This window comes from Monopterus albus, unplaced genomic scaffold, assembly GCF_001952655.1.
Source record: "Monopterus albus unplaced genomic scaffold, M_albus_1.0 scaffold96.1, whole genome shotgun sequence".
Classification (NCBI taxonomy): domain Eukaryota; kingdom Metazoa; phylum Chordata; class Actinopteri; order Synbranchiformes; family Synbranchidae; genus Monopterus; species Monopterus albus.
In genome coordinates this window covers 246866-261411 of record NW_018127976.1, presented here as the reverse complement: position 1 = coordinate 261411, position 14546 = coordinate 246866, and the positions used below count along the sequence as shown (strand labels likewise).

General features: G+C 43.5%; 1 protein-coding gene across 4 annotated transcripts in view; it reads right to left on the bottom strand.

Moving 5' to 3' along the window:
* fasn (fatty acid synthase) overlaps positions 1-14546 on the bottom strand; it is an 84283-nt gene that overhangs the window by 54122 nt on the left and 15615 nt on the right. For all 4 annotated transcript variants that reach the window (XM_020608886.1, XM_020608884.1, XM_020608885.1 and 1 more), the window contains 9 exons: positions 13514-13666; positions 13134-13307; positions 7830-8030; positions 7538-7660; positions 6124-6239; positions 5793-5927; positions 3987-4449; positions 3335-3522; positions 987-1176 (listed from right to left, as the gene is read on the bottom strand). In XM_020608886.1, coding sequence (XP_020464542.1) covers positions 987-1176; positions 3335-3522; positions 3987-4449; positions 5793-5927; positions 6124-6239; positions 7538-7660; positions 7830-8030; positions 13134-13307; positions 13514-13666 — 1743 coding nt within the window. The remainder of the gene's footprint in view (positions 1-986; positions 1177-3334; positions 3523-3986; positions 4450-5792; positions 5928-6123; positions 6240-7537; positions 7661-7829; positions 8031-13133; positions 13308-13513; positions 13667-14546) is intronic.

Genomic DNA, 14546 nt, shown 5'->3' with positions numbered 1-14546 from the left:
CTGCGCAGACGCAGGTGACGTCACTTCCTTAAGCCCCACTCGCGGCATTATTTAGAAGACGACAACAAACAAAGTTAAGTCAGAGAAAGGGACCGATGGCCAGCCAGCCGGGGTTCGTCATTGGGAGAAAAATAAGAAACGACATTTGAAAAACTTTCATTACATAGAAGTGGAAACGAAAAACAATGTTATGGAAAAAGATGGGGAAAAAATGTGGCCACAAAATCACACAAAATGTGTATTGGATGTATTCTTGAGTCTATAAGGTAACAATAATATAATAAGATAACCTTGTTTGAAATGGGTTTGGCTAAAAGAAACTTTTGGTTTCGTCTATACTACTTGATACTTGTACTATATTGACTGGGTTAAATAGAACTGCATTACTAAAAAGACTAAAATACAATTTTCATTGACTAAAACTAGACTAAAATGTCATCAGCTTTCATCAACTAAAACTAGATGAAAATAGTCATGGATAATTCTGACTAAAATAAAACTAAAATGTCATTGGTTTTCGTCGACTAAAACTAGACTAGACTAAAAAGAGTATGAATGTGACTAAAACTAATAAAAACTAAAATGACAGCTTCACACAAAAACTAGACTAAAATTAAAATTAAAACAGGCTGCCAAAAACAACTCTAGTTCCCAGCGGTCCCCAAAGTGGGTGCAATTATTGTGCATTTTCACACGTTAAAAAAAATCTTCACTTACATTACATATGTTTCATGTCACGTTTTCAATTATATAGAAAATAAGTGTATTAAAAACCGCTTTATATGCTTCTGTGATGCAGCCGTTGGCTGTCATAGTTCTGATTGTTTGTCAGGAGCAGTAGCAGTCAGAAAAATGGCGACCATTAAAACAAGTGATGGAAAGGTGTGACATGGTAAACAGAGTTTGATTCATGTCCCAGAAGGAATATCAGATGTGCATTTCTGATGAAACCAGCTGCTGAAATACGGTAAAGCTCTATCTCCTACCGACTGCAGCCATGCCTCCTGGAGGAAGGCTGGCCTCCTTAATGCAGCGGCCTCTCCAATAGGCAGCCAGGATGACTTCGCTTTGGCTGAGGGAGCCATCAGCATAGCCACAGGCCAGCTCTCCCACTGAGTGTCCTACGATGCCATCAGGCTGCAGACCCATCTTAGTGAGCAAGTCGATCTGAGCTACCTGCAACAAGGGGAAGCCCAGAACACTTTACTGAAACTGGAGCAGTGACAAATACAAGTAAATGAATTCAAGATACTAAAATATACAATTTTGTTGTGAAAGGTACTGTATCAGGATAAACCCCTTAATATACATCATTTGAGATGTAGAGATGTATGAAAACAGAGGTAACGAGGCTGTGTTCAGTTTCCAACTTTAAGTGTGTAAAAAAAATACAAAAATCTAAATATACAGTGGGTACGGAAAGTATTCAGACCCCCTTAAATTTTTCACTCTTTGTTATATTGCAGCCATATGCTAAAAATCATTTAAGTTCATTTTTTTCCTCATTAATGTACACACAGCACCCCATATTGACAGAAAAACACAGAATGTTTGACATTTTTGCAGATTTATTAAAATGTAAAACTGAAATATCACATGGTCATAAGTATTCAGACCCTTTGCTCAGTATTTAATAGAAGCACCCTTTTGAACTAATACAGCCATGAGTCTTTTTGGGAATGATGCAACAAGTTTTTCCACACCTGAATTTGGGGATCCTCTGCCATTCCTCCTTGCAGATCCTCTCCAGTTCTGTCAGGTTAGATGGTAAACGTTGGTGGACAGCCATTTTCAGGTCTCTCCAGAGATGCTCAATTGGGTTTAAGTCAGGGCTCTGGCTGGGCCATTCAAGAACAGTCACGGAGCCACACTCTAATCAGCTATTTGACTCAAAACACCTGCAAAGGCCTTTAAATGGTCTCTCTGTCTAGTTCTGTAGGCTACACAATCATGGGGAAGACTGCTGACCTGACAGTTGTCCAAAAGACCACCATTGACACCTTGCACAAGGAGGGCAAGACACAAAAGGTCATTGCAGAAGAGGCTGGCTGGTCACAGAGGTCTGTGTCCAAGCACATTAATAGAGAGGCGAAGGGAAGGAAAAGATGTGGTAGAAAAAAGTGTACAAGCAAAAGGGATAACCGCACCCTGGAGAGGATTGTGAAACAAAACCGATTCAAAAATGTGGGGGAGATTCACAAAGAGTGGACTGCAGCTGGAGTCAGTGCTTCCAGAACCACTACGCACAGAAAGACATGGGTTTCAGCTGTCGCATTCCTTGTGTCAAGCCACTCTTGAACAACAGACAGCGTCAGAAGCGTCTCACCTGGGCTAAAGACAAAAAGGACTGGACTGCTGCTGAGTGGTCCAAAGTCATGTTCTCTGATGAAAGTAAATTTTGCATTACCTTTGGAAATCGGGGTCCCAGAGTCTGGAGGAAGAGAGGAGAGGCACAGAATCCACGTTGCTTGAGGTCCAGTGTAAAGTTTCCACAGTCAGTGATGGTTTGGGGTGCCATGTCATCTGCTGGTGTTGGTCCACTGTGTTTTCTGAGGTCCAAGGTCAATGCAGCTGTATACCAGGAAGTTTTAGAGCACTTCATGCTTCCTGCTGCTGACCAACTTTATGGAGATGCAGATTTCATTTTCCAACAGGACTTGGCACCTGCACACAGTGCCAAAGCTACCAGTACCTGGTTTAAGGACCATGGTATCCCTGTTCTTAATTGGCCAGCAAACTCGCCTGACCTTAACCCCATTTGAAAAATTTGGTGTATTGTGAAGAGGAAGATGCGATATGCCAGACCCAACAATGCAGAAGAGCTGAAGGCCACTATCAGAGCAACCTGGGCTCTCGTAACACCTGAGCAGTGCCACAGACTGATCGACTCCATGCCACGCCGCATTGCTGCAGTAATTCAGGCAAAAGGAGCCCCAACTAAGTATTGAGTGCTGTACATGCTCATACTTTTCATGTTCATACTTTTCAGTTGGCCAAGATTTCTAAAAATCCTTTCTTTGTATTGGTATTCAGTAATATTCTAATTTTCTGAGATACCGAATTTGGGGTTTTCATTGGTTGTCAGTTATAATCATCACAATTAAAAGAAATAAACATTTGAAATATATCAGTCTGTGTGAATGAATATGATATACAAGTTTCACTTTTTGAATGGAATTAGTGAAATAAATCAACTTTTTGATGATATTCTAATTATATGACCAGCACCTGTAAGTCAAAACATTCATGAGGAGTCCGACACTAAAGTCCATATGAAAATGACACCTATTTTCCCCTTAGTTAGTATATGCCATAGTTCCCACAGCCACTCTACCTGTATGGCAGCGAGGCCAACAAAGGCATGAATAGTGTCTTCAAATATGGCACTGTCCTCCTCCATGAGCAGGCGAGACACGACGAGGCCGGTGTCCTTCAGGGCTGCATCTGACCGCAATATGGACTCTCTGAAGTCTGGCAGCTGCATGAGACTACGGCCCATACCTGCCCACTGTGTTCCCATACCTGTTTCATATGATAAGCAGTCACATCCATTAATCCAGCAATGTCAGTTTCTGAAAAATAAATGTCTGAGTTCCAAATTTATCTGTAGAGCTGTTAAACCATTGTGCCTCTTTATTCTGTTTAATTTGCATCTATGTTAAAGATCATTTGAAGATGTAAAAAAAAGATTTTAATATTATAAAGGCATGCTATAACGTCAGTTCTACAAAAATATTCCATGGTTCCGTTTTATTGTCATTTATTACTCACTGCATTTTCCCATGCAGATAATTCTGGTTTTGTTTGTCCAGATTTTGAAATACCTGTCTCCAAGAATTCCTGCTTCTTCCAGTGCAATTAAAGTAAATATTAGTTACATGATCAAAAAATCAACAGGAATATCCTCCAGCAACAGAGTCTAGATATTCTGAATAATCTATGAAATCCTCTGAATTCTTTCTACTTTAATTGGTCTGACAACTGACCTGAACAGATGTACCAGAGCGGCCTAGCAGAGGCTTGCACCTGCTGCACCTCCATGACATCACTCTGAGAGCCAATCAGAGCATAGCCTCGGTAGGGCATACTAGTAGTGGGAACTCCTGACACCTCATTCAGCAAAGACAGGAAGCTGTCATCTCCAGCCTGTTCCTTCCCCTTCTGGAGCACAGCGTTGACGGCATCCTCTGTCCGGCCACAGCCCTGAAGCACCCTGGGAACCATCCTGGGCAGTACAGTCTCATCAGCGGCTTTCACCGCTGGACGAAGGATCACATGAACATTTGAACCACCAAATCCAAAGGAGTTGATGCCTATTATGCCGCCTCGGACAGGGGTAGGCCGGTCAACCACTTTAACCAGGCCGTCAGTGAGGGCGGGAATGTCAGGGTTAGGATTGTTGAAATGCAGGTTAGGAGGCCAGACTCCATGCTCTAAAGAAAGTAACACCTGTTTGAGGGGATAAAACAAAAAGAAAAACCTAGATGAAACACAATGTTAGTATGGCTGAAATACCTAAAATAACACTGTGAAGCCACAAGAAGATTAATGCAAATGTCACCTGTGGCTAAATGACAAAAAGCCATCAGTTTAACAGATTACTGAAGCCAGCTAGAAAGGGCTTCACTTTCACTTTCTGAAACATCAGACAATCCCAGCCACTTTGCACAGTGATCAGTTGGGTATATGGAGATGTGAAAGCAACCGCCCCCTCTAGATCTCTCTTTACATATATCACTTATGTCCTGACCTAAGCCCACCACCACTGGCCAGGTCTATAAATTGTTCCACAAAGCTGTCAGCTGGGGGGTGTATTTGCAAAAGACAAGTTCTGATTTTGGCCAATTCTGATTTTCTTTCTTTCTAAGAACTCATATGTGTGGACTGTAGTGGAGGTATTTCTCAATGCCACACTGAAGTATAACAAAACAGGGAAACACTGGCATCTGTGTTGTGGGACAGTTGTCAATTTGTGTAGCTGTGATTTTACTGTCTGTGCAGCTGTGTACATGATGTGAAGCACTGTAGGTGTAAATCTGACCAGCACAGAACTGGATCTTTCAGATTGATCAGCTGGTCACCACTCATGCCAGATCTTGATGAAAACCAACAAATCTGGTCTCCAAATAATTAACTGAGTGCAACACTATGAAGGTCTTCCAGAAGAGACTATATGAAAAAGCAAGTGTGTCATTCAGAACAAGGAGACAAATAACTCTTCAACAAGAGAGGTGGTTTGAAAAAGAAAAACTAGACTGACAACCTCGTGGCTGTATGTCTCCACCTACCAGTCATGTTGAAGTTTATAAGCACAAACTTGTATAATATTTGTAGTGAAGACTGAAGGAAATTAATAAAACTTAAGTGCATCTTTTGGCTAAATGAACGTTATGGCTATATTGACATACATCAATCTAGTGAATAATTTCCAGTGAGAAGCATGTCATCTTCTTTTATAGACCATTTTACCAGAGGAATAGAGAGACCTGATAGAGAGCTTTGTCACACTGTACAGCCACAGTCATCTGGAGCTCAGTATCAACAAAGCCAATGAGCTTGTGGTGGCCTGCCAGAGGAACAGGAGACGACCAGAATCTAATCAGTTCATCCTAGTGGACATTTTTTCTAAATTTGAAGTAATTCTCTAAAGACGTTGCTGAGGTGTGGCGTCCATGGCCACGGCTGTTGTCAGCGCAGAGCTATAAAACTGGAAACGAAAAACAATGTGGTTGTTGTTTTGTTTTTTTTTTAATCTAAAGAGCAGCAAATAACAGGAGTGCTGTCATTCTCACCTTTGCCAGGGCGGCCAGACCAGAGGCCGGCTCTGGGTGGCCCATGTTAGACTTGGTGGAGCCAATAAGCAGAGGCTCTCGCTTTGATTGACAGAACACCTTGACAATGCCATTCACTTCCTGTGGGTCCCCAACCTGTGTGTGGGGAGCAGAGATTCCGTCAGATGCTCTTGGTGAGTGACATTAGCTGTCTGGATGAAGGTGATTCTTTCTTTATCAGAATAAAAATTTACTTGTGTTTGAGTGCTTTAGGTCTCATCATCAACTACCTGCCTTGTGATGCAAAGACTAGTACTGACAACAGGCTAACAGTGATGTTTTCTGCACTCACTTTTGTTCCAGTGCCATGGGCTTCCACGTATTCCACCTGCTCAGGAGTTATATTTGCCTCCTGGTAGAGAGAATGAACCAGCCTCTGCTGCATCTCACCTGAAGGGAACGTTACACCTAAGGAACCAAAAGGAGTGTGTGAGGACAAGAACTGCTGGGTAACTGCTATGTACTCATACACACTCATCACCTCAGACTTTCACGTGATATTTCTGCACAAATTGGCAATTTTTAGATGACTTTCTGAGACCTAGTCTAGTAAGACCTTACTGTGCGTGCAACTCAAGATGATATCTGAATTTCTTTCATGAACAATTTTATCTGGTCTGTTTTAGTGAATGCAGCAAACCTAAGGTCCAACAAGCTGAAACGCTGGTAATAATCCTTCACTGCACAAAACTACAGTAAGTAGGTCAAAGTTTACAACAACAAAGTGTGTCAGTAAACGAGGGAAGGTTCAGTAATCATTTAACCTTTTATCAATCGTCTCCAAATAACTTTTCCTGACTTGTAGGCCCATTTCCACTCTGTCCGACTGCTCATGTTGTTTGTCTTTTTAGTGGGTTTCACCAGCTCATACAAATGCCTTTATCATGAAATCAGCACTGCCTAAATCTGATTTCCATTTAAAACCAAGTTATAGTACCAATCTAGTGACATCTACTTTTCAGATGCAACATGAACTTTGAGATAACAGTGGGAACCATTTTGCTAACTGAGCGAAGTAACTAAGTTACTTTAATCCGACTGAAATAACATCTATTCAATGGTGGAAGAAGTATTCAGAATCTTTACTTAAGGTAGAAATTCCTCACTCTACAAATACAAATTAAAGCCCTCCATTCAAAATGTTACTCAAGAAATCAAAAGTACGAGTATTATCGGCAAAATGTACTTAAATTACCAGAAGTATTCGTTCTTCAGAAACACTCCTTCCAGGATGTGATTATTAATAATACATGATACTATTATTTAGTGATGATAATTTGTCAATGTGTAGTCAATTCTAGATGTCCATGTGTGATTGCCAACAGCTGTGGGGGCATGCATGTTTGACTGAGCAGAGAAACTAAAGACACCTGTGCTGTAGTTCACTTGCCATGGGCAGACAGGGTGTTAGCAGTGGTACAGAAGGACCACACCAGCCTGTTGGCATTTTTCTCTATTTTCGGACAGTTTATAAACCAAACAATTAACTCATTTGTTGAGAAATTAGTAGAATGTTTTAATTTAAGCATTTTAAAACCAAGCACTTACAGCAGAAAGTCAGACAAATCAAGGCTGTGATGAGATTTCTCTGACAGGGATCTTAATTTATTATCTTGACTACCTCTACAGGTTGGCTAAATCTTCACGCTGGATGCAGTGCTACTGTATAGGTTCAGAGCTTGCATGCTGTTGGTGTTTCTCCTCACCTTGCTCTTTGTATCCATCCGTGTTGTTGCCAGCATTGACCACTGTGGCATAGACCCTTTTAGCAAGCGATCGCTTGGTCAGCAGCACTGCCACTGCTGCCTCAGAACGGCAGTATCCATCTCCTGGCAAACAGAACGATAAAAATATGAATGTTATATAGGAGTACACATAAAAAACATATGTGCGTAGAGTGCATCAACAAGTGCTGTTCACAAAAAAAGCAAGGGAGAGAGAGCCAGGGGATACTGCTCTTCATGCAGACTATGGAGGCATCTTGTGACTTCCTTTTACCTGATGCATCAAAGGACTTGCAGGTCCCCTCAGGACTGAGCATGCCCAGTTTCATGAACTGCACAGAGGTGTTTGGTTTGAGGAGCAAGTTGACTCCCCCCACCAGAGCAGAGTCACAGTGGCCCTGACGAATGGCATGGAAGGCGTTTTCTAAAGCCAGCAAGCTGGAGGAACAGGCTGTGTCGATGGCAGTGCTGGGGCCTGGAGGAGGAGAGGAGAGGAGTGTGGATTAGAGTTAGTGGCCATATCTGCAAAAAAAGGATACAGTCAAGCATCTGCAAAAACCTGGAGCATTCAAATTGATTATGTTCTGTGGGATTCTGTTATGTGTACAAAAATGGACAAAAGTGAGAAACTTATGACCAGTGAATTATGCCCATTCAAACTGATCAAGCTTCTGTTCCACAACATGCCAGGTGCTTGGTTTACAAAAGCACCAAGAGGAGCCTACAGAAACACTTTGTAAAAGGGAAAACTATGGTCCCAAACTCAGACAAATAACATACAACGAGGGAATTACTGGCTACACTCGCATGTAAAGTATATCCAATGCATGGTAAAAAAAAACTGCATGTTCAGTAGGACTAAAGTAACAGATGTGTGTTTCAATAGTTTTTGCTTCATGTATTTTGCTATTTTGGTGGAGATCTTGTTGGAACTATAAAGCTTTCATTGTTTTGGTGGATTCTGTGGAGGGTTTTCTGGTCGTAGCTCTGGGGAAAAAAAATAGACTAAGCTAAAAATAGGCTTCAGGTTGAAGCTACACGCATGAAGCACAGGTGCTATACCAGCTGACACACAGGCAGTGTAGACAGCTGAACTGATTAACATAGCAGCAGCTTATTGGTTGCCTGACATCTCAAAAACATGACCGATCAAATGACATCTCTAACAGGCAGCTTCCAGAGGTGAATGTGTGTGAACTCTGTGAATGTGGCCACTTCACCGTGAATGTACTCTGAAATTAAAATAATAATAATCATAATAATAATAATAATAATAACAACGCTTTATTTCCAAAATGTTTATGGTGAAGAACAGAGTTTGACTGCTATGCAGATACAGACAAATGGTTATATTTAGCAAAATAAAACACTATCAAATTGCTTATAAACCAACACTGAGAAAATACCAGACTAAAAATAATGCAACAGTTAGTTGATAGTAACTACTAACAATGAGCATTTTCCCAGAGTCTAGAGAACGATGGTTACAATCAGTAACCCAAGCTTCTATGAGTATAGGCGTAGCCCTCTAAGAGCTGTCATTATTGGGATGACCCCTCGCGCTTGCGCAGTCCTGAAGAGATTCTTTTGCGCCCTGTGCTGTCCCCAAACAGGTCCGCTGCGATGGCATAAATGCCACTGTGACCTGTGATCGGATCCCTACACCAGCACTTTCTCTTCAGCTTGCGGGGTGGATACAGCAGGGCTGCCAGCTTAGAGGGCTATGCCTATACTCATAGAAGCTTGGGTTACTGATCGTAACCATCATTCTATTTCATATAGGCTTCGCCCTCTTAAGAGCTGTCGCTATTGGTATAAAAGCGCAGCTGGATGAAGTCGATGCCCTGTTGGCACACCGCCGCCCAAGAGCATTAAAACACACCTCAGCTTGGCAGCATACCCCATAATAGCAGCCCAAACAACATCCTCTCTCCTGTATCAGGCCTCGTCTGAGAAGCAGGTGCAATCATGCCCATATAAACACCTGACTGCAGCTGTAAAGGCAGAATGGCCATTCTGTTAACAGGGGAGAAGTGCAGGGAAGAGCTCACAGATAACAGTTAAATTGCAAGAGCATACGGGTGCTAACCGCGTACATAGATAATCAGATGCCTGTATTACACAGCTGTTGTCTCACAGTAGTAATAGCAATATTACCAACAGAGAACATGAGTACCATGAAGAACGTAAAGACAGAGTGCGTGTGTGCAGGAGGGGCACACAAACACACACACACACACACACACACACACACACACAACGAGAACGCAGCTTGCATTGATAGTACAGTCAAGTGAGTGTACATGGCTAACAAGCAATCACCCAAGCGAGAAAACACACATGTGGAATCGGCGCTCGGTGGCGGTTGTTCAAAGAGGGAAATCACTCAGGACCGAGTTAGCCAGTGGCAAAACTCGGACGCGTCCCAAAGGTAGAACAGGGTCATAAGACATGGCCCATGAGACTGCCGTGCGGATGTCCTCCACGATCATACCTTAAAAGAGGGCAGTGGAGGGTGTATTAGCCCTCGTAGAGTGGGCTCCGATGCTAGGTGGGGGAATCACACCCAGCTAACATGTAAGCCTGTGTGATAGCCTCACACAGCCAGTGAGACAGCCATGGTTTGGATAAAGGCTGTCCAAAAAAATGTCTCCTACAATAAACAAAACAGTTGTTGTGTCTGTCTGACAGCTGCCGTGCGCACCACGTAACGGGACCGCGCGCCCTGGACAGAGAGGGACGGAGGAAAGAACCCATCCAGGTAATGACTCTGGATCGAATAAAGGAAGTTATTTTCGACGCATAGGCAGGATTCGGTCTCAGAACGGCTGAGCTGCCGTCTTCGTGTATGAGAAGGCACGCCGGTGAGGCAGACAGTGCGCACAGATGGCCCACTCGCTTAGCTGAAGTTAGGGCTAAGAGAAGTACTGTTTCCAGAGAGAGATGTTTGAGAGACATTTCTGTTATGGGCTCAAAGGGGGGGGTTCCCTGAGCACGTGTAAAACCAGAGGTAAATCCCACTGAGGTGCCACTGAACGCATCACAGGCTTGTCTGCTTATGCCCCTGAGAAAGCGTTTCACCAGCGGGTATGCAAAACACACAATTCGCTCACCAAAAACTTCATGGCATGAAGAGATGGCAGCGGCATAGCTTACACAGTAGACAAAGCCAGGTTTCTATCTACCAGGATCTGTAGAAAATTCAGCACTTAAGACATTGGGCAGAAAGTGGGAGCTATGCCCCCCTCCATGCGCCAATGTTGAAAAACTGACCATTTGCAGCTTAAGGCGCCATAATAGATGGAGCTCTCGTGCACTGAATTGCGTGTATGACCGCCAGAGGCAACCTTAGGCTCTCCAGTCACTCCCGTTCAGGGGCCAGGCCCACAGCCGTTGACCTGACACGGGGCACTGCTGGATTGCACCAAGCAGACGAGAGAGCGCTTGCGTGCTCTGGATCCATCAGGAGGATGCACAGCCATTCCTCTTGAACGTTCAGTGAAAAACAGAGGTGGCACTGCGCGTTCCCACGTGCTGCGAACAGGCCTGCCACCGCTGGGCTGAACTTGTCCCACAGTGTCTGAAAGAGGGACGGATTCAGCCTCCACTTGCTGGGCTGAGGTCTGCCTCGTGACATGAGATCCGCAGCGCAGTTCTGCTCACAGCTCTGAGGGAGAGCAGGTTCTGATGAGCCCAGAGCAGGAGTTTCCTGCTGTTTCCAGCAGCCGGCAAAACCAACACCAACCTGATGGCTGATGTGTGCGACGTATTGTAATGTCTGATCGCACCACTACGTGTCTTCCTCTCAGCACCAGTGCAAGGTGTTTCACCACCTTCAGCACCGTAGCTAGTTCCAGATAGCTGATGTGGAAAGATGGGGTGCGATCCCACCGTCCTCCCACAGCCTGTGATGGACATGTGCCTCCCCAGCCAAGCAGAGACAAGTCTGTGAACACCGAGACATGTGATGTGGCTCTGCCCAGAGGAACGCCCAGTGTGCTGACTGTGGGAGTTCCCCAGTACTCCAGGTCTGATTGGACCAAGGGGGGAATTGTGAGCACGTGCCTCTTGTTTCGCACAGGCGCAGACGGCCGAACCACCTCTGGAACTTCCTCATATGAAAAAGACCGAGGGGAACTATGACATGACTGGCTGACATTGTTTCCAGTCAAAGCATGACAGATAAAGCGGTTACTCTCGTGTGGGGCTCAACACGCTACAGGAGAGATGAAAACACTTCTCACCTGGCAGGTAACAACCTCACTTCCATACTAAGAGAGTCTAAGTGCACTCCGACGTAGACAATTGCCTGGGTGCAAAAGTGCAAAATTTCAAAAACATTGTAAAGGAAAATAGAGATGTAAACAAGAATCCCTGGATCTCTGCCATGATGACTGTTGCTGAACTGGCCTCTTCTGGACAACATTGTGAGCTTCGAGGTCATTGTCCAAGGAAAAACGCCACTGCTCACACAGCAGTACATCAAAGCCAGACTGCCCATGAACACTTGAAACAAGGGGATGAGTTTTGGAAGTCTGTCCTTTGGACTGATGAGACCAAACTTGAGTTGTTTGGGCACATGGATGCTGCTTTTGTTAGGTGAAGAAAGGGAGAGGCCTTCAACCCTATAAACACAGTTACCACAGTTAAACATGGTGGTAGGAGTATAATGCTGTGGGGCTGTTTTGCTACGTCAGGCACAGGGAACCTTGTTCGGGTGCATGGAATCACAAAGAAAGAAGATTATGTTGACATTTTGAAGGATAATGTAAAGAAATCTGCTGCCAGTCTAGCTTTAGGTCGCCACTGGGTCTTCCAGCAAGACAATGACCCGAAGCATACATCCAAGTTGGGCCAAAACCTTTTGAAAGATGCCAAAATCAAGGTCCTACAGTGGCCTTCACAGAGTTCAGATCTCAACCCTATTGAGAATCTGTGGTGGGAGTTCAAGATTAATGGCCATGCTCAAAAACCACACATTTTGGATGAGCTGGAACAATGTGGCATGGAAGAATGGGCTAAGATCCCTCAAGAGACATTTGCCAGCCTAGTTAGGAACAACCATAAGAGGCTGTTGTCAGTTGTGAGTCAGAAAGGTTACACTACTGACTATTAATTGTCAGAGGGAACTAATTTTGGACTTCTCATTTTTGTTTTTTTCAATTCAACACATCAGTAAAATATCTGATTCAAACTTAGTGGACATTCTGTCGTTCTTTTGGAAACTAAAATCTTTTGGGTATGGTCATTTCCATGGAAAAGTTAGTTTTGTCTGATTTCATAAAGGGGACTAATAATTTCGACCTTAACTATATTGGCAATTATAAGTCTGGGATGAGGAGGTGGAGCCAGAGAAAAACATTAATGCACACAGGTTGTTGGGTGGAAACCCTGAAAAGACAGTGTTTGTCTGAAATAATGTGCTGGGTGAGCAAGATATGCTGGAATGCAGATGACATCTTAAGAGTTTAATATCTAGGTCTTGAAAACATGCCCTCAGACATCCCCAGCTGTTATGTGTGTATGCTTTAGCACTGGGGCTAAAGAATATACATGTATGTTGGATGTGAGTGCGTACCACTGAAGTCAAAAAAGTAGGAGAGTCTGTTGGCCAACATAGCGCGCTGGCAGCCAGTCATGCTGTAGCCCAGCAGCTCCTCTGGATCTCTGCTGAACGCCTCACCAGCTTCTGAGCCACTCACCCCAATGTAGACACCCGTCTTACTGCCACGCAGTGTGGCCGGGTTCAGTCCTGCATTGTAAGAACACGTCACTGTTTTTAAACCATTAACTTAGTAGCTTCATTCAGATCACAAGCTCTCTTTAAACTAAAACAGATTCAAAAACCATATCAGATGAAAGACATTTCAGTGCTACTTTCCACCAAACATTTATTTTATTCCTTTTCCATCATTCCTGTCTTCTATCAGTCTCAAGCTTTTCATCCTGTTTCCTCACCTCCATCTACAATAGCTTCGTAGGAAATCTCCAGCATGAGACGAAGCTGGGGGTCCATAGTATTGGCCTGTTTGGGGTGGACTCCAAAGAATGCTGCATCAAAATGGCTGATGTCCTTCAGTTTCCCATTCCTCTTTGGAAGACCGTACAGACCTGGAAAATAGCAAAAGTGGAGAAAACTCATCAGCTCACAGAAATTCCTTGCAATTTAGGTGGCTGTGTGCACATTGCATAGGCAGAGTTTGTATCACATATGGTGAATTCTCCAGAGTCTCCTAGCTGACTCAGGCTAGAATAGGGCATAAGAAAGTAACTGCCTGGCTGTGTGTCAAATGCATGGAGAGAGAAGCCGTCTCAAAATTGTGCTTCTTTCAAAAACTATACACCCTAGAGCCTCAATCTTCCACTGTTAGAATCCCAACAATTTGCCCAACAAACAATGGAGCAAATGTCCAGATATGAGAAAAACAGCGCCATTAGAGCAGGCCAAGAAGCACAGACTAACAAGAATAGAAATAGACTGTAGAAAACGGAGGAGATGACAGGACATTATCAATTATTGTTCACATCTCAAAAACTCCTGTGGATTATACATTTTCATGCAGAAAAAAGGCTGGTAGCAACATAATAATCTAACCAAGACACCCAAGATGAATCACTAAATGACTGAAAATGAGCATGCAGTGGGCTCTTTAACTGGAGTAATCAGAAATTACTGATTCACACTCTACAGTGGTGCCTATGATCAACTTTAAACACTACCTGTTACTCAAAGAGTGTGACCCAGTTGAATATTAATCGTAATTTCCGGGTTGCAAGCGAGAGCAGACGTCTTTACTGCTCCTCTTGTCTGTTCTACATTTCTAGTCTTTGAGCATACTTTACAACTACTAAAATGCCTCAAAGAGGGAGAAGAGCTAATAAATTAGAAGCAACTGAGGATATGGAGGCAGAAGAAATGTATCACAGAGCGGTGCAAGTAAATGACATCGTGGATCATGAGAAACAGATGTTCATTGCTATGTTAAACCAA